This window comes from Dromiciops gliroides, chromosome 3 (assembly GCF_019393635.1).
Source record: "Dromiciops gliroides isolate mDroGli1 chromosome 3, mDroGli1.pri, whole genome shotgun sequence".
NCBI lineage: Eukaryota > Metazoa > Chordata > Mammalia > Microbiotheria > Microbiotheriidae > Dromiciops > Dromiciops gliroides.
In genome coordinates, this window is record NC_057863.1 from 522493291 (window position 1) to 522513305 (window position 20015).

The 20015-nt window shown below is 36.3% G+C and overlaps 1 protein-coding gene across 1 annotated transcript; it reads right to left on the bottom strand.

Annotated features, from left to right (window-relative positions):
- Window positions 1-204: 204 nt before the first annotated feature.
- Window positions 205-18999, bottom strand: MMP27 (matrix metallopeptidase 27). Its single transcript, XM_043998677.1, has 10 exons — window positions 18898-18999; window positions 17749-17987; window positions 11736-11884; window positions 11218-11346; window positions 6403-6564; window positions 6089-6209; window positions 5194-5324; window positions 3911-4070; window positions 3375-3478; window positions 205-446 (listed from the first exon to the last, which is right to left on the bottom strand). The coding sequence occupies exons 1-10, from the start codon at window positions 18997-18999 to the stop codon at window positions 205-207; spliced, it is 1539 nt and encodes a 512-aa protein (XP_043854612.1).
- Window positions 19000-20015: the final 1016 nt, after the last annotated feature.

Here is a 20015-nt window from a genome sequence, read left to right on the forward strand (position 1 = left end):
GAAATTGTCTTATGGGAGATTTAAGAACTTCCTAGTGGCAAGCATAATAAAACACTGAACCTGGAAACTCCCAAAGGAGTCACCATCCTTATTCTTTAAGGAAAGGATTTATGGCCATCCATCTAGAATGATTCTGGCATATGTGAGGGCACAAGTCTGGAATTTTGAAATACCTTCCACATCTATTATCTGACAATTATTTTGTCAGCTGGAGATTTCTGTCATCAGATGAGTGATAGAGTAAATAAGGAATATAAAACTCTGTTGAGAAATCACTTGAACTGATTTTGAATTTGAATTTTTTTCCTGGTTAAAACCATAATAAGGTGATGAGTTTAATGCTTTTTGACACTTGAACCAGGTGTTGGCCTTCAAAACTCGAGTAATATTCTTGGTTTCAGGGTTGATCTCAAATTGTTTTGTCCCACTGAAGAAATAGAAGAATCCTAGAAAAAAATTAAGTCCAATTATTACCTTTTGCAGATAAATTCTCTTACCTGTCTTTTATGTTTGGGGGACTCCTTACTAATTTTAAGAGAATAAAGGGGTCCCTAGACCCAAAATTTCAAGAATTATTGATCTAGACCAACTACACCTGAACAGAAATCTTCTCATTAACAGACAATCATCTGGAGTAGGCAGTTAGGTGGCACAGTGGATAGAGTTCAGTGCCTTGAGGCAATTCACATGTGACCTCAGACACTAGCTGGTGACTTTGGGCTAGTCATGGAAACCTGTTCATCTCAGTTTCCTCATCTGTAAAATGAGCTGGAGAATGACCTTTGCCAAGAAAACCCCAGATGAGGTCACAGAGAGTTGGATGTGACTGAAACAACTGAACAACAGTGACAACATCTAAGAGTCTATTTGAAGACTTCCAGAGAAGCAGAGCCCTTTCCAACCCCAGGCAGACTGATACAATTTTAGATAACTTAAATTGTTAGAAAGTTTCTCCTGGGGCAGCTAGGTGGCTCAATGGGTAAAGCATTGGCCCTGGATTCAGAAGGACCTAAGTTCAAATCTGACCTCAGACACTTGACACTTACTAGCTGTGTGACCCTGGGCAAGTCACTTAAACCTCATTGCCCTAAAAAACAAACAAACAAATCAAAAAAAAAGGAAAAAAAGAAAGTTTCTCCTTACATCAAAGATATAACATCCACCCATTACTTCTGGTTCTGTCCTGAAACATTTAAAATAAGTTTTTGTGTTCTGTTTTGATTTTTTCCCAAGCTAAACATCCTTAGTTCCTTCAACAATCCTCCTGTAGCAAAGTATCTGGTCCTTCTCACTATCCTTTTAGCTTATCGCTGGGCATGCTGTAAATTATCAAATCCTTCTTTAAATTTGGCAGTGATTTGAGCAGCATGGAGCACAATGAGATGATCACTTCTCTAGTCCAGGATACCACCCTTCCCTTATGCAGCTAAATTTCATAACATTTTTTACTTAAAAATCACACTTAACTCACCTTGTACTTACAGTACACCAAAACTCTGAAATCTTTTTTCCACATAAGCTGTTGTCTAGCCACAACTTCCTATCATACATTTGTGGGGTTAATTATGGAAAATCCAAATTTAGAAACCCAAATTTATCTCTCTTAAATTATATTTTACTGTTTGGCCCATCTTTGTAGTCTATCAAGACCCTTTTGAATTCTTACACTGTCATCCCACACATTTTCTATCCCTCCAGGCTTTATGTTAAATTTGGTAAGCAAGCCATCTATCTCTTTGACTTATCAATAAAGATTTCAAACAGTAAAGGGAGGAGTGATCTTTGGGGCACTCTACTCTAACTCTCCATTTAGGTTGATATCCACCCACTAATGACTACTTTTGAAATCATCCAATTGGTTCCATATCTACCTAGCCATATTTTTGTTTAGGCCACATTTCTCTATCACATCCTCCATTTAACATGGCTGTTTGTAAATACTTTGTTGAAATCCATGTACTCTATCTGTGGCATTCCCCTGATCTACCAGTGTAATAACCCTGTCAAAAAAGAAAATACGGCTAGTTTGGCATTCCTGTTCTTGATGAAGTCATGGTGGCTTCTAGTAATCAGTAAGAAGTGATCGATTCTCTGCTTTAAATACTCACAAACCATCCCTTTTATAATAATCTTTAGAATATTTATAAGAAATCAAAGTCAAGTTCTGCAACCTACAATTTGTAGACAAAATATGCCCATGTTACATATTTCAATCCCTTTCCCATTCTCTATAGTTTTTTTCAGAGATCCCTGATAGTAGCTTATCATCCACACCCACAAGTCCTTTTAGTAAATTAAGCTGTAGTTCATTTAGTGACCTGAACTCACTGAGTCACCTGAACTCCCAATGTTTTCAAGATTGTATCACCTTCCGCATAGATTTCCTTATTCTATGTTGGTTTAGTCAAGCCACTCTTTTCAACATTTTCTTCTTCAGTGCTTATAATTCTACTTAAAATTCTTATGTGTTGATGCTTCTGCTGTGGCTGCTTCTTCTACTATTTCTTTTCTTTTAAACATCTTCAATTTCTTTTTCATCAGTGATTCCTTACCATCTTCTTACAAAAATAGTGGTCTCCCATATCCAAAAAGGTTTTTCCTCTACTGAGTGTGGTGCCACATGCCCATATTTATGCCTTGCTACTGAGGAGGTTGGAACCTGTGTATTGCTTGAGCTGAGGAGTTTGGTGATATAGTAAGGCTTAAGCCAAATGTGCATCCTCATTAACTCCAGTATCAAGATGGTGAGCCTCTGGGAGCTGAAGGATTACCAGACTGCCTAAGGAGGCAAGGATTGGGCCCAGACTGGAAATGAAGATAAATGCTTCTGTGCCAATTAACAATAGGATTGGTATTAGTGGCTACTAATTCTAATTCCAGTCTAAGTGACATAGGGAGAGCTAGTGTCTCAAAAAAACACACCCTTCCCTTGACCCTTCTATTCCATTCGATAACTATATCATCTCTCTCTTCCCTTTTAATACTGAATATATTGAAAAGTATTGTTTATATCCAATGGCTTTACTTCCTCACTATTTATTCTTTTCTTATTGCCCTATTGTAACTTTTGACCCCAGCATTCTAGTGAACCTGTGTTTACACAAACCACCAATGACTCTTAATTTTTTTATATAGTTGCCTTCCCCACCTCACTTCTTATACTCCTTGACTTCTTTGTAACTCTTGATACTATTGCCTATTCTATTATGCTAGTTCTCCTTCCCTTAGCATCTGGAACACAAAAAAATCACCTGGTTCTCTTGGCTATTATGTGTTCTTGAAAGAAATGAAAGTACCTATTTTTAAGAAGGATTCAAACTTCCAGTAATTCATATATTGCCTACATAACCTATCTTCTTTGCATTTCTACTTACTCTTATACTGGAATGCAGCATCAACTGGGAGATCAATTCCTGGAAATAGTCCTTTTATCCTTCTAGGGTAACCTCTTTCCATGTATTGGTTTATTTCATCATATCTGCAATAAAAAATGGAGCAAGGAGTGGAGTTTTCAAAGAGACAAATTTAGACTTTATTTAAGAGAAGCTTTTCCTAACAATTCAAATTAATTTGAGCAAGGTAAAATAGGCTGCATCAGAAGATAGTGGGTTTCTTTTTCAAGAAAAGTTTTATTGGCCCTTTATTAGGTATCTTGGAGAGAGGATTCTTATTCACGAGTGTATTGGACTAGGTAGCCCCTGATGTGCCTTCCAACCTGCAAATCTGTAATTGGCACAAAGCATGTTCCCCAAAAGATGTTGACAGCAAACACTCTCTTGATCAAAACATGCACTGACTTCAAAGAATATAAGTCAATATTGAAGCACCTTGCTTCTCTATATGCCTACAACCTGTATAGATATATTTCAGTCTAGGACAAACAGAAAAACAAAATGCATTCTGAGTTTACCTCCAGTACTTATCTTCAACAAAGAAATAGGTTTTTCTTGTGTTCCTATTAAAGAGAGCAGCATCTATTTTTTTTGTGCGCCTCGGAAAGCCAAGGTCGTAGATGGACTTGGGATAACCTGGCAGAATGGTATATGAACTGATAATCCAGAAATTTCCATCTAAGGTGAGGAAAAGAGATAATTTTTTAATGTCTTGCTCTCAGGATGAAAAGAAATTACCTCAAGAGTCATGAAAAATCTTTTGGTCACAAGGTCAGTTCTGATGACTGACATCATTATTCATTTTAGCCTCTTCATATTCCAACCTCTTCCTTCTGCTTATTAAATCACTAGACTCAGGGAAATAAGCATTTACCTCTAGAGAACACCTTGAGACTATGTCTATATAGGGAAAATACTTTCATTTCTATGGTCAACTTTGACTAGCTATAGAAGTCAAAAATAGTCTTATTAGTCTAAGCATATCCAATCAAAGTACCACTAAAGAGATATTTCTTATTGGAAGCAAAATAAAAGGGGAACAGAAAGGAGAAGAAATACATGCTATTTTAGGAAAGTATCTCAATTCTTATGATACCCACCCAGCCTCTGGATACTTTCGTGTTTATTTTCAAAGCCGTATAGAAAAACCTAATATTTGCAGATACAACTTTAAAGTGTACACATTGTCTTATATGTCTTCACCATAGCCCTTTGAGGCAATTAGTGAAAGTATTATTATCATCATTTTACAGCTTTAGAAACTGAGGAAATGAGAAGTGAAGGGACTTGCCCAACATCATCTAGAAATTAAGTGACAGTCAAAATCAAGGTCAGGTCTTCAGATTCCAAGTCAAATGCTCTTCACACTACATTTCAGCTATTTCCTCAGAAATATATAGATATTGAAATATTGGAGAGTCTGTATGATGTGCTTGTTATAAATTTCTTTATGATTAAGAAGCTACGGTCAAAGTAAGGGCAACTAAGTGACACCATGAATGGAGTGCTGGGTCTAGAGTCTGGGAGACCTTATTTTAAATCTGGCATCAGCAACTTACCAACTATGTGACCTTGGACAAGTCATTTAACCTCAATTTCCTCAGCTTAAAAATTGGATGACAGTACCTACATCCTAGGGTTGTCATGAAGATTAAATATTTTTTTAAAATAACTAGCTCAGTATGTGGTGCTTCTTACTTTATAATAAGGAAGCACTTTCATTCTGGATCAATGGTGATGTCTATTTTCCTAATATGAAAATTAGCCACAAATGACAGAGAAATATAATAGAAGAAGTTACCTTTAAAAATCAGAATTTCATCCCTGTCATTTTCATATGCAGCTTGAATACCATCTGGTAGAGATGGCCAAAATGAAGAGATTAATTCAAATTCAATTTCTGAGACTTCATGATAAATTCTCCACAAATGCCTGTTTCAGACACAAGACAATCTTATGTGTATGTACAGCATAGATGTTGATAGCATTGAGATCACTATCATAATTTATAAGGATTACTTGTGTATCTCTAATAGATGCAATAGCATTGGAACTACCCTCATTTAGCAACTCTGAAGGGATAAGAATTAGCTTTTGCCCCCTGTGGACTGGGTAGAAGAGATCATGATCTTTATAGACTCTCTGAAGAGTCCATACCAGTGAAGGCATTTCTCAGACAGGACCACAACTCTAGCAGCCCAAGGCCTAGGTGGCTTAGGGTTGGCCTTATGAGAGGGCATTTTCAACTCTGGCATTTTTTGGAATGAAAAATGCCTTCTTTGCAGTCATAGAATACTAGAGTCTGTCTTAACTTTGGAAGGGACTTCAGAGGTTGTCTAGTTTGTCTCCCACCCAAAGCAGGAAAGCTCTCTAGTCTAGTCATCCAGGTAGGTCTCCAGTGTCTGCCTCAACATTAAAAGTTAGGAATCTGTTAACAAATGCATAAATGACATAAGGAACAAAACTGAGCCACTGTGGTCGATCAAAGCCCAGGTAATTCAATATGGCACAAATCCCCACCACAGTTTACAGTGTTCTAAAACAGGATTTAAAGACTTGTGCAACTCCTGCAAAATAATTGCTTAAAATAAACATTTTACCCTTTGTCATGATGGGCATTCAATAAAACAAAAATCCATTTAAAAAGAACAAGTTCCAGAAAAGGGAGAGATCTCATTGAGAAAAAAATTGTTTACCTGTCTTTAAAGAACATTACTTCTCTGCGGAAGGTGGTAACAGCATCAAAAGTCAAATTAGGGTCACAAGCTTGGGGGATAGTGGGTCTCTTTGGCTTAGCAGGTACCTTAGGTGAGGATCCTTCATCAAGAGAACAATACATTTGAAATAGCCATAATGAATGACAAGAGTGTGAGGAAAGAACATTAGTACAGAGGAGACTTGCACAATAGGAGCTTTTTTATGAAAAAAATTTAAGAAATGATTTACTTAATTTCCTTTCTGAAAGTCTTCTTGTTCAATACATTTGGGTAAAGTCTAGAACTCCACTTACCGTAGATAGACTGAATGCCCTTGATATCATCCTGAGAAAGGGGAGATTTGCTGGGATCAATGAAAGCATAATTTGGGAACATCAAGGCACTTGGATCATTGGAATGTGAGAGGCCCAGGGAATGGCCAAACTCATGAGCAGCTACAAGAAACAAGTTGAATCCTTAAAAAAATAGAACCAGTCAATTAGCCAGTCAGTCAAGAAGTTCTTATTGAGAGCATCCCCTTTGCTTACTATATGACAAGTATTGTAACAAGCACTATGAATACAAAGATTGGCAAAAAATAGTCCCTTCTCTCAAGGAACTCACAGTCTAAATGGAAATAAAACATACAAATCACCATATAAATACATGATATATGCATATACATATATATTTATATATGTGTATGTATCATATACATAACTCTCTCAAATACACACACATATATACACATATATACATATATACACACATATACATATATATACATATACATATACATACACATACACATATATATATATATGATAGGTAGAAAATAATCTCAGAGAGAAGGTGGGGGGTTAGAAAAGGTCTCCTGAAGAAGGGAGAGTTTGAGCTGAGTCTTCAAGGACCCAGTGAGCCAAGCAACAGTCCTAGGTTGGGCGGGAGAGCATTCTAGGCATTGGGGACATGATGATGCATATGCAGAATCAGGAGGTGGAATACTATGAGATAAATAGCTGTGCAGTGTAGTGTGGCTGAAAAACACATAATACTGTGCTTTATTGAGATTAATGATTTTTTTGAATGAATAATAAACATGTGTAAATTAGAACACTTGCATGTTAGATGAAAGATTGGCTTTGGGAAAATGAAAATAGGTTTGTCACAAGGAAGATAATACTTTTATAGGCTACAATTCATTGGGGAATTATTCAAACTTGCTATTAGAAAATAGCTGTCTTATTACAGGTTTAATAAGGTTTGGAACACCAAAGTTCAGTTCAAGGAGACATGAGCATACATTACTGAAAAGTTAAAGCTTTATTGAAGTGATATACAATAAAGAAGGAATGTCAGGAACAATAGATACACATCAAGTTCACTAGATCCCTGGGTGGAATTGGAAGCCCAGGTAGTAAAGTCTACTGTTTTTACAGGGCCTTATTTGGATCAAATGGGACCAGGCATTGGGAAGAAGAAGCTGGGAGCCTGGGCTTAGGGACTGGTGCTAATGCATGACAGTGTTGGGGAGAGGAGAGAGAAACTCCTGAGAAATTAGTGACATGTTAACATGTGAACTCTTTGGAAAAGGGGCTTTCAGTTATTACTGCTGGTCTGAATTTGCCTAGGTGACTCAAGGTATTTGAGTTTCCCTGGGATTTCTCCATTTAGCAGAATGATAAGGTGACTGAGATTCTTACAACTCATTTCTGATTTAGTAGGTAAGTTTTAGGGAATTGCACAAGGTACATAAAAGGTTAAATGTCTGGATACAGACTACCTAATGAAGTTTCAGAGGGTCAAAGCCCAGCATTCCCATCAAATCCATTTAGATTCTTCCCCTTCAGGTAGACAAGATGAAATTCAGCATATGGAAGTGAAATTATTTTTCCTGACAAAGTTGCAGCAAGGGTGAGAATGCTGGTCCTTTGCCCCAACACTGACATTGAAAAGGTGACATGAAAAAGCATGGGTACTTTTACACTTACTGTGTAGAAACAGCTGTGTAGCACCTAATTGGCAAGGATTAGAAAAAATAGGAAGCCTCAAGGCCACATATTTCCTCTCCTTAGTGTCTACAGCCTTAGAGAAACTCCTTAGGCCACACCACTCTGCTCATCATCCTTTCTTCCCCTAACTGAACTGTCCCAAGTATCAAAATTGCTACTTATGACTGCCCATTGGAATCTCAGAGACCACTATGACTTCTGCAACACTAGGAGGAGAACCTTCAATTATTTGCTATTAGGACTCTAGACTACTATCTTATATCTTAGAAGATGCTGCTGATAGTACCACTCAAATACTCGTGTGGATTTATTAACTCATTGATTTAGACAATCCATCCATAATTACAACTCGGCTGTACCTGACTGTGATTATGTGCCTTTTGTCCATATCCTCCCATAAGTTTGCCACAGAAAGGTCTGCCCAGTGGAGCAGAGTCCCTCATCACTTTCTCCTGATATCCTGAGAATACCAATGTTCCACTTTCTGTCCTCCTCTTGTTCATCATTCTTGCCACAGGACTGGTCCATTTTCTCTTCTATGAAGCAATTTTACAATGGCATTTTTAAAACTTCCATTCTGTTCATCCTTATCATCCCATGGATTTTACCTCCATATATATCCCCATCTCTCCTTTGATACTGCCACCACTCTGCTGAAGCCCCTCATCACCTCATTCCTGGACTATTGCAATAGCCTACTGCTTGGTCTACCTGCTATAAGTATCTCTCCAATTCAGCCCATACTCCACTCAGCAGTGAAATTGATCTTCCTAAAGTGCACGTCTGACTCTGACTACACACACACACACACACACACACACACACACACAGCATCCCCTCACTCATTTAGTAAACTTGAGAGGCTCTTATTCAACTCCAGGATACAATGTCATCTTTTTAGCATTCAAAGTCCTTCCTAACTCAACCCTTCCTACCTTTCCACTATTCTTACACCTTATACCTCAACCTGTACTCTTCAGTCCTGTGACTGGCTTCCTTGTTGTTCCTCAAACAAGACATTCCATCTCTTAACTGTGCATTTTCACTGGTCATCCTTCATGTCTAGAATACTCTTCCTCTTCATCTCCGTTTCCTGCTCCCCTTGGTTTTCTGCAAGTCCCAGCAAAAATCCTTCCTTTTTCAAAAAGCCTTTTCCAGTTCCCCTTGATGCTAGTTCCTTATGTCTGGTGATTATCTTCAAATGATCCTGTATATATCTTGCATATGCATATAGGATTTTTAAGTTGCCTTTCCCATTATACTATCTTTTGCCTTTCTTTATATCTCTAGTGCTTAGCACAACGTCTGGCACTTAATAAATGATGTTGACTCTTAAGTGACTAACTGATCTTAGTGGAATGTCTTCCCCACAATGGACAAGGATGGAAATCTTATCTGTCCTTCAAATCTTGCCTCAAATGTCATCTCTTCCAAGATACATTTCCTGAACCTCCTTAGCCAGAAATTATCCCTGCATTTCCACAGCATATAAAAATTTATAAGGATAATTACAATAGCTAACATTTAGAGTGTTTTAAGCATTTTAAATATGTTTTCCCATTTGGCCTCCATAATAACCCTGAAAAGTAGGTGCTATTATTATCCCCATCTTACATGTGGGGAAATTGAGGCTGATTGAGCTCAGATATAGTATTTGAGTCAGGCTTTGAATTCAAGTCTTCCTGACACCGAGTCCAACACTGTCACCCTTACTTTTATTATGTGTTTTTATGTATTTTTCCTTGCCTTCTATATTGGACATTAAGCCTTTTGAAGCAATGTATTGTTTAAGTTGGTATTTTGCATAGCATTCACCTAGTGCTCTGCACTAGGTCAAGTGTTCCCAACCAGTTGTACATTAACCTACAGGACATACTAGAAGTTGTTAAGGGCTATCGAGAATATTTGGTAAATGACTATGTTATATTTTTGAAAATATTTAATCTCTTACTTATGTGTAGGTGTATGGTAAGCAATGTAATTTATTTTCTTTCACATTAAATAAAGGATACACAAAGATTACCTGGAAGCCTAGGGATATAATAACTAAAGAAGTTTGGGGATCTCTATTTATGGTAGGTATTCATATATATATGTATGTATGTATGTATGTATGTAGAGACAGAGAGAATTACTTTCCTCTATATGTAGGATAACTAGCCTTGTAAGCATATAATGTGGAATGTGAAGAAAGCTCTTGATTTTAGTCATTTTCTAATAATAATCTTATTATAGTTGGTATTTACAGTTAGTGATGTCACTCTGCAATATGGAGGCTAGGGGTCAAATGCTTCAAAGAAACCTTGAGAGTTTGAAGAAAAGCAACTATTGTCAAGCTACTGTTTTGGAGGGCTGGGGAAAGAAGGAAGGACAAAAGAAGGAAGGAAGGAAGGAAGGAAGGAAGGAAGGAAGGAAGGAAGGAAGGAAGGAAGGAAGGAAGGAAGGAAGGAAGGAAGGAAGGAAGGAAGGAAGAAAGGAAGGAAGATGGCAGGAGGAAGGGAGGAAAGAAGGGAAGAAAAAAGAAAAGGAGCAAGGGAGAGATAGAGGGATAAAAGGAAGGAAGAGGAGAGGGAGGAAAGAAGGATAGGAGGAATGAAAGGACAGAGGAAGGAAAGGAAGAAAGAAGGGAGGAAGGGTGCAAGGAAGAGATGGAGGAAGGACTGAAACAAGTATTTATTAAATATCTACCATGAGTCAGGCATTATGCTAAGCAATTCAAAAATATTATCTCATTTGAGCCTTAGGACAAGCCAGAAATGTAGATGTTATTATTCTTTTTTTTATAGTTGAAGAAACTGGGGTGGGCAGAGGAAATTATCATTTATTAAGTACTTACTAAGTTCCAGGCATTGTGCTAAGTGCTTTACAACTATTATCTTGTTTCAACCTTAGAATAGCCTCTGTGAGGTAGGTACTATTATTATCTTCATTTCCCAATTGAGGAAGCAGCCAGACAGAGGTTAAGTGACTTGTCCAGGGTCATAGAGCTAATATCTGAGTCCAGATTTGAACTCATGTCCTCCTGACTCCTGTCCTATTAATTTAATCTATTTTCAGGTTGATTTAAAGCAATTCCTTAAAAAGAAATGTTGGCTATTAAGAATCCCTAGAACTCACCACTTGAATCTTTGGTCCAATTTTCATCCTCATCAAAGTGGGTGTCTCCACCAATTCCCCAGCCTGGAGGGAAAGCATGACCCAGGACTCCCAGTGGACCATCAAAATGGCGAGGGCATTTACCATGGACTGTAAAATAAACAATAATAAACTGGCATTTATATAGTGTTATAAATTTACAAAGCATTTTACAAATATCATATTTGATAAGAATATATTTGATAATATTAGCCATTTACAGAATCTATAAAAGATCCCCTATGTAAGATCCCTAACAAATGGTCAGACAGCCTTTCCTTGCAAACCTCTGCTGATAGGGAACTCACTCCCACTCAAGGCAGCCCATTTCATAATAAGAGTCTAATTATTAGAGAGGGTTTTCCCCTCCTTACCTTATCTAGAAATCTTCAGTTGGCACCCATTATTTGTTATCCTTCCCTCTGGGGCCAAGCAGAACAAGTATCATCTAATTCACACAAGATGAAAACACCCTGATTTATTTCTTGATCATGTTGTACCTTTGGTCCTAAAAGCAACCATGATGTCAGCAATGCCTTTGGAAATCCTGGTGAATGTTAGTGGGGTCACCTTGCTCCACACTTCCAGAGCCTTTTGGATGGCTTCCTCCACATCAGTTTTTTCCATATCAGGAGTATAGTTCAATATCCTTAAAAGTTAACATAAGCATTCATGCAAATGTACATTCATTTATATATAGATATATAGATAACTAAATCACTGGTGGCCTATTACACAAATTCTATACATCTACTACTCAGGCCTTTTTGTATAATTCCCTATTATTAATACAAACACATATATTTGATATATCTGTATTATGTATATACATATGTGTGTGTCTATTTAGAGATATACTGTTATGCCTTCCACATAGCAACTTTCTCTATTGCTTTTTGATACATATCACAGGTTGGCATAAGAAATTAAATTGGGAATTTTGGGGAGTTTTGCAAAAGCTGCAGGTAACACACAAGGGCAAACAGATGACACAGAAAAAGTTTAGAAACTCAGAAATGCATAGAATATATATATATAGTATTATACAATATCAACCCAAATTTTACAATAAGGTACTGTAAATACCCCATAAAAGAAAAAATATTAGACTTCTTTTCTTATATAAAGGGAGAGCCAAAAAAATTGACATGGATTTTCCAGATCACAGGGGCACCATACCCTTAACCCTCACAATTTGGAATGGATAACTGTACATACTTGTTATCACTATAAAGCAATGATACTCAAATTCTTGAATGGCTTATAGAAATCACCCTTATATTACCTGTGTATATAGCCATGTACATACATATAATTTGTGAATTAATCTATATTTCTATTCATTACAATTCTCCTTTCTGAACCACTAAGAGCTATTCAGGGGAAAATGCCCTCCATATATTTACTAGTTAGTCAACAAGCATTAATAAAGTGCCTGCTATGTACTAGGCACTACTCTAAGCTTTAGGGAAACAAAAAATTTAAGAGATAATCCCTGCTCTTAAGAAGCTTAAAATCTAATTTCATATATTTTATTTAGAGCTGGGAGAGACCTTAGAAGTTATTACAAAAACTAGAAGCTGGTTTTATGAAAAAACAACAACAATAAAATGGATTAACCATTAGTTAATTTGATCAAAAAAAGGAAAGAAGAAAACCAAATTACTAGTATCAAAAATGAAAGGGATTAACTCACCACCAATGAAGAAGAAATTAAGAAAATTATTAGAAATTATTTTGCCCAATTATATGCCAATCAATTTGACAATCTAAATAAAATGGATGAATATCTACAAAAATATAAATTACCCAGATTAATGGAAGAAGAAATGAAATACTTAAGTAACACAATTTTAGAAAAAGAAATTGAACAAGCCATCAATGAACTTCCTAAGAAAATATCCCCAGGACCAGATGGATTCACAAGTGAATTCTATCAAACATTTAAAGAACAATTAATCCCAATACTATATAAATTATTTGAGAAAATAAGTGAAGAAAATAGTCCTACCAAATTCCTTTTATGAGACAAATATGGTGCTGATACCCAAACCAGGAAGAGCCAAAACAGAGAAAGAAAATTATAGATCAATCCCCCTAATGAATATCGATGCAAACATTTTAAATAAAAACTAGCAAAAAGATCATACACTGTCACTAAGTAAGATTTATACCAGGAATAACGGGTTGGTTCAATGCTAGGAAAACTGTCAGAATAATTGACCAGATCAATAACAAAACCAACAGAAATCATACGATTATCTCAGTAGATGCAGAAAAGGCCTTTGACAAAATACAGCACCCATTCCTATGAAAAACACTAGAGAGCACAGGAATAAAAGGAGTTTACCTTAAAATGATAAGTAATATTTATCTAAAATCATCAGCAAGCATTATCTGTAATGGGGATCATCCAGAAGCCTTCCCAATACAATCAGGGGTGAAGCAAGGATGCCCATTATCCCCTCTACTATTTAATATCATACTAGAAATGTTAGCTATAACAATAAGAGAAGAAAAAGAAATTAAAGGAATTAGAATAGGTAACGAGGTAAAAAAACTATCACTCTTTACAGATGATATGATATTATACTTAGAAAATTCTAGAGAATCAACTAAAAAAGCTACTTAAAATTATTAATAACTTTAGCAAAGTTGCAGGATACAACATAAATAGGAAAAACTGCCCCAATGTCTTAAATCCAGAGGGTAAAATGGAAATTGAAAAAAAAATCCGCTGATCACCTGCTGAAAGAGATAGCCAAATGAAAATTCCCAAATTTTAGAGCTCACGAGTCAAAAAGAAAATGTTGCAAGCAGACAGAAAGAAATATTTTAAATATTATGGAAACACAGTCAGGATCATACAATATTTAGTAATTTCTATGTTCAAGGAGTAGAGGGATTGGAATATGATATTCTTGAGGATTAAGGAGCTAGGATTACAACTAAGCATAACTTATCCAGCAAAATTGAGGATACTGATTCAAGGGGAAAATGGTTTTTAAAAAAATAGAGGGCGTCCAAGCATTCCTGATAAAAAAGACTAGAGACAAATAGAAAAGTTGGCACTCAAAGTCATGAAAAGCACAAAAAAGGAAACATGAAAGAGTAGTCTTAAGGGATTCAATGGAGTTAAACTGTTTACATTCCTATATGGGAAGATAATACATGTATCTCCTAAAAACTTTATTATTATTAGTGCAGTTAGAAGTCTAGACAGAGAGCATAGATATAATTTGATTATGTTGAAATGATCTCCAAAAAAATGTAAGGGTGAAAAAGAGGTATTTAGTGGGAAAAGGGGAAAGGAAAGGTAAAGTGGGGCAAACTTTCTTTCATAAAGGAGATGTACAAGGAAGAGTTTTTGTAGTGGGTGGGGAAAATGGGGGCTGGCAGGCAATGACTGATCCTCACTCTCAATGAAATTGGTTCGAAGAGGGAAGAATACATATACACATTCAATTGGTTATAAATGTATTTTAACCAATAAAGAGATAGGAGAAGGGGATAAGATATATGTGTGTGTGTCTGTGTGGTAAAAGTGAGGACAGAGTAGGAGACACAGTAGTTGGAAATAATACAGACTTTTAAGGAGGGACAGGATAAAAACAGAAAGAAGAATAAATGGAGGAAAAACAGATGGAGGGAAATGCACACTATGTGATTGTAATTGTGAATGTGAATGAGATGAGCTAACCTATATAATGGAAGAGTATAGCAGAATGGATTGGAAACCAGAATACAACAATATGTTGTGTATAGGAGGCATGCTTGGGAAAGAAAGACATGCTGAAAGTTGAAATGAAGAGCTGGACCAGAGTATATTAAATGAATTGTTGGTAGAGTAGTGAACTGGTCCAACCATTTTGGAAAACAATCTGAAACTATGTCCAAAGGGCTATAAAACTGTGCATACCCTTTCATACAGCAATAACACTATATCTATAAACCAAAGAGATGAAGGAAAAATGAAGAAGATTAATCTGTACAAAAATATGTATAGAAACTTATTTGATAATGGCAAAAAATTGGAAATTGAGGTGAGGCTAATCACCTCCAACTGGGTAATGGCTTAGCAAATTGTGCCATAGGATTGCAATGGAATACTATTATTCTATAAGAAATTATGAGAGGGGTGGTTTTAGAAAAAAAATACAAGACCTATATGAACTGATGCAAAGTGAAGTGAAAAGAATAAGTAAATCATTGTGCATAGTAACAGAAATGTTGTAATGATGATCAATGGTAAAAGACTTGGCTATGCTGATCAATACAATAATACAAGAAATTCCAAAGGATTCATGATGAAAAAAATGTTGCCCATGTCCAGAGAGAGAGAACGGATGAACTCTGAGTGCAAATTAAAGTATATTTTCCCCATTTTTTGCAATATGGCTAATATGGAAATATTTTTCATGATTTCACATGTATAATTGATATCATGCTGTTTGCCTTCTCAGTGTGTGGGGGAGGAGTGGGAAGGAAAGAGAGAAACTAGAATTCAAAATTTAAAAAGAAAAGATTACTAAAAAAATAAATAATGATATTTAAGACAGGAAATTGTATGTGATTAGACTAAAAAGGCAGGTTGGAGTAGGTTCTAAAAGGATTTGAATACTAGAGGACTTTGTATTTAATCCTTGAAGTATAGGGAGCCACTGATGTTTTTTGAACAGGGAAGTAATATGGTTTGAGCTGTGCTTTAGGTATATCACTTTGGCAGGTGTGTTGAGAATACAGCAGAGGTAGAAGAGACAAGAGACAGCGAAACTGATGAGAAAATTTTTGCAACATTCCAGAAAAGAGGTGATGAAGTCCTAAACTAATGGGCAGTAGACATATGAATGAAGAGAATAAAATACATTAGAGGTGCTATTGAGGTGGAATCAATAAGACCTGGCATTGGACGGAGCTGATTGAATATGTGGGCTGAAAAAGATAGGATGATGTAATAGTCAACCTGTGTGACTGGAAAGATGGTGAAAGCAGAAAGATTGGAAGAAGGCTGTGTTTGAGAGAGGGAAGATAATGTGTAAGATAATAAATGGCAGAGATGAAGTCTATTGACTTTAAATTCAAGGGCCTTTGGAGGAGGGGAAGAATTGGTAATCAGATATACAGAATTTGATTGGACGTTCTTATTGGCCCCCAACTTGTATGGCTGAATATGAAAGACACTGGAACCCAGACTTAAACATATTATCTTTCCATTTAGGGACCAATACAGAGCTAGATATGTAAGCCTTAATGATTACTAAAGTAATCTTTCTTTCTTTGATACACAGAATTAACATTTTCCCTCCATCTTCACTATAGTCAACCTTTCTCAATGTTACATCTTAATTCATACCTCCTAAATGATGATGATGGCGGTGGTGGTGATACTAATTGCTGGCATTTATATAAAGTGCTTTACTTATATTATCTCATTCGAGCTTTACAACAACCCTGTGACATAGATTCTATTATTATCCCCATTTTACAGATGAGGAAACTATGGCTGAGAGGTAAGTGACTTGCCCAGACCCAGAACCATACAACTAGTGAGTATATAAGGAAAGCTTAGAATTTAGATCTTTCTAACCCCAAATTCAACATTCTATCCATCATTATCCTACTTGCCTAACACTAGGTGAACAACCACTGACTCGATCTATAAAAACATCAGCTATCTGGCATGTTTCCTTACTCTATAGGAGACTGGCTTCCACCAAGAAACTTCTAACACTGGGAATGAGAATAATTCCTGTAGGGCATAAATATACCTGGGGAATAATTCGTAACTGTAAATAGCTTTGTGTCTTTCACCTCTCACATTTTCATTGGTGTCCTTTGATCTATCAATCTTTTCACTGCACCCAGGAACAGATTTATAGCCACTATATTATCTTCCTGAGCCTGCTGTTTGCCACTCATGTATCTAAGGCATAGTAATAAAAAAAATAGTTTGCTTTTATATAGAGCTTAAAGGTTTACAAAACATTTGACAAATATAATCTAATTTTATCCTCATGATAACCCTGGGATGTAGGTGCTATTATTATCCCATATTACAGATGAGGAAACTCAACCAGGAAGAGATTAAGTGACTTGCCCAGGATCACAAAGCTAGCAAATGATGGTTCTGGATTTGAATTCAAGTCTTCTTGACTTCACCTCCAGCATTCTCTCTACTAAGCCACCTAGAAGCCCCTAGATAGAACAAGACAAGAAATCTGAGGAAAAGATAAGACTCTTAGACAATTTATAGACTTTGCCCATTTTCTTCATTCTAAATCAAAAACATATATAATTTATTGCAAGCCAATTCAATGAACCTTATTTTATAACAGCTTTAAGGAAATTATCCCATAACTTTATTCAAAGCCCATTCTAATATTTAATAGCTCTCAAAGTTGGTAAGTTACATTGGCCATGTTCTACTTTCCATTTATTTTTTGGACTCATTTCATATAGTCAAACCCACATGTGTAGAATAGTTACAGGGTGTTAGAGAAGACAGAGCATTACCTATAGGTGAGGCTGTGTTTTCTCCACCCAGGTAAAATATAGCCATATTGACCCACATCAGGCATCCCACATCTGGGCTGTTTCATGATCTCAAGGGTCTTAGAGTCAAGTCTCCCAGTCACTGTCAATCCAAAAAATGCTTGCATTTCCCGGAGCTTTCCATCTAAGGAGACATTTCTCTTGGTTTGAACAAGATGGCTCCCTTCTGTTTCAAGTGTATAGAACTGACCTAAATATGCCTGATCCAAAAGATAAAAACAAAACAAAACATATACATGAACACACAAAGATACAAACATAAAAATTTCAACTATACATTTTAGGACATAGTGATGTCTAATGTAAATTGATCAAACAGAATGATTTGGAACTTACCAAACAAAACAAACCATAAAACTTCTCAAACCCCAACCACACCCTAGAGGATATTGGGCTTCTTTTTCTTGTTGGGGATGTTTATGTTTTTAACTATCTTTATCCTGGTGTTTCCTAGAAACCAATCTTCTGTGTAAAAATTCTTTGCTTTATAAATACAATCAGTTTCAGTCACAAGGGACCATCAAATTGTAATGATTTCTTCAGGCCCCCTCCTGAGCTGTTCATTGGTTCACGCTGCGGGATAGGTCTTACAAACCTGTAGCTTGGGGTGTTCTAGTCAATCTAAAATCCTTCCTGGTACATCCTTAAGGTAGTAGCTACTACTATATATGCTTTCGTTTCTCTGTCTCTGTGTCCCTCTGTCTGTCTATCTCTGTTTCTGTTTGTCTATGTGTTTGTGTATCTATGTTTCTGTCTGTGTCTGTTTCTTCCTATCTTTGGTCTCATTCTCTTTCTCTGTGTTTGTGTCTCTGTTTCTATGTCTATCTGTCTCTGTGTCTGTCGTTCTCCCCCTCCCTCCCTCCTTTTCTCATTTCCTGAGTTTCCCAGAGTTGAGCATCAGAATCACCTTCCTTCTTTGCTAAGGATTTAACTGTTTGCCTCTCCCACCCATCCCATCCCTTTCAGTGCTTCTTTTTGGGGGCTTCTTCCTCGTAGAAGTGTCAGGGACTAATTTTTCTAATGCTGCAGGGCCTTAGATGATAGTTATAGAAAATAGCCTCTATTTTTCATTGTTATTAAGCCTCTCAGTCAACAACATTTATTAAGTACCTGAGCCAGCTGCCTGCTTTCTTCATGTTCCATCTTTGTATCTGTAGGAAAAGCAGAAGAAGACGCTAGAGAGAACAAACAGAGGAAGGGTAAGATCTTCATCTTGGTTTTCACTTCTGCCCCTTGATTTTACAGAACTTCTTCCTCTCTTCACGTGAAGCCTCATCCTGCTTGTCAGAACTTCAGCAATGCAAGTCAGCAGGGCCATGACTCATTGATTGTATCATCTTTTAATTAACAACAGAGACGTGCATTTCTCATAAAACTTGCCATGATAAGATTTTGTTTTCCTCGCAAATTTAGTTTTGCAATCCCAAAATTCCCTTTTAATAATTAGACACGACCGTTCTCTGTGGCCCACTTGAGTATTATGAAGTTAGCCAAGTAAGTGTAATCTTTGCTCTTTGTAAAGTTGATTTTTAAATATAGAAATACTAAATAGATTTTACAAAAGCACTTTCACTTCAACTGAAGTTAATTAGATTAAGAAGATATATTTTCCTCTAAAAAGTTCACACATTTTCAGAGCCTTTATTTCACACATTTTTTCCTTGAAGAACCATACACGTTCAAAGTGCTCAACTTCATTATTAGAGACACACAGAGAAAGAAAGAGGATGAATGAATGAATTATTAGTACTCACAATAAAGGCTCTGTATTTTCATTTACTTAAGTAATAAACAGATATTAACAAAAAGATATGCTTTGAAATAAATATTCACCTTCTTCCCCCTTGAATTTAATTTAATTCTTCAAATATCTGGGTGTCATTTACTCTGTGCTTAACACTATGTTAGGAGTTGGGGAAAATTAAAAAAAACAACAAAGATATTTGTTGTGGTTTCTAATGAACATCAGTCTTGTTGTGGGAACAAAAAAGATATGTACAAATGAAACAAGGGAGTGTACTTGAAAAATATGATCAGATACTGAAAGGTAATAGAAATGTTAAGGATTTGGGGATGTCAAGAGGGAATTTTTGTGTTCATGGAATATGTCATGTTAGTGTTATTTCTTCCTTTTTTTTTTTTTTTTTTTTTTTTTTTTTTGGTGAGGCAATTGGGGTTAAGTGATTTGCCCAGGGTCACACAACTAGTAAGTGGTAAGTGTCTGAAGC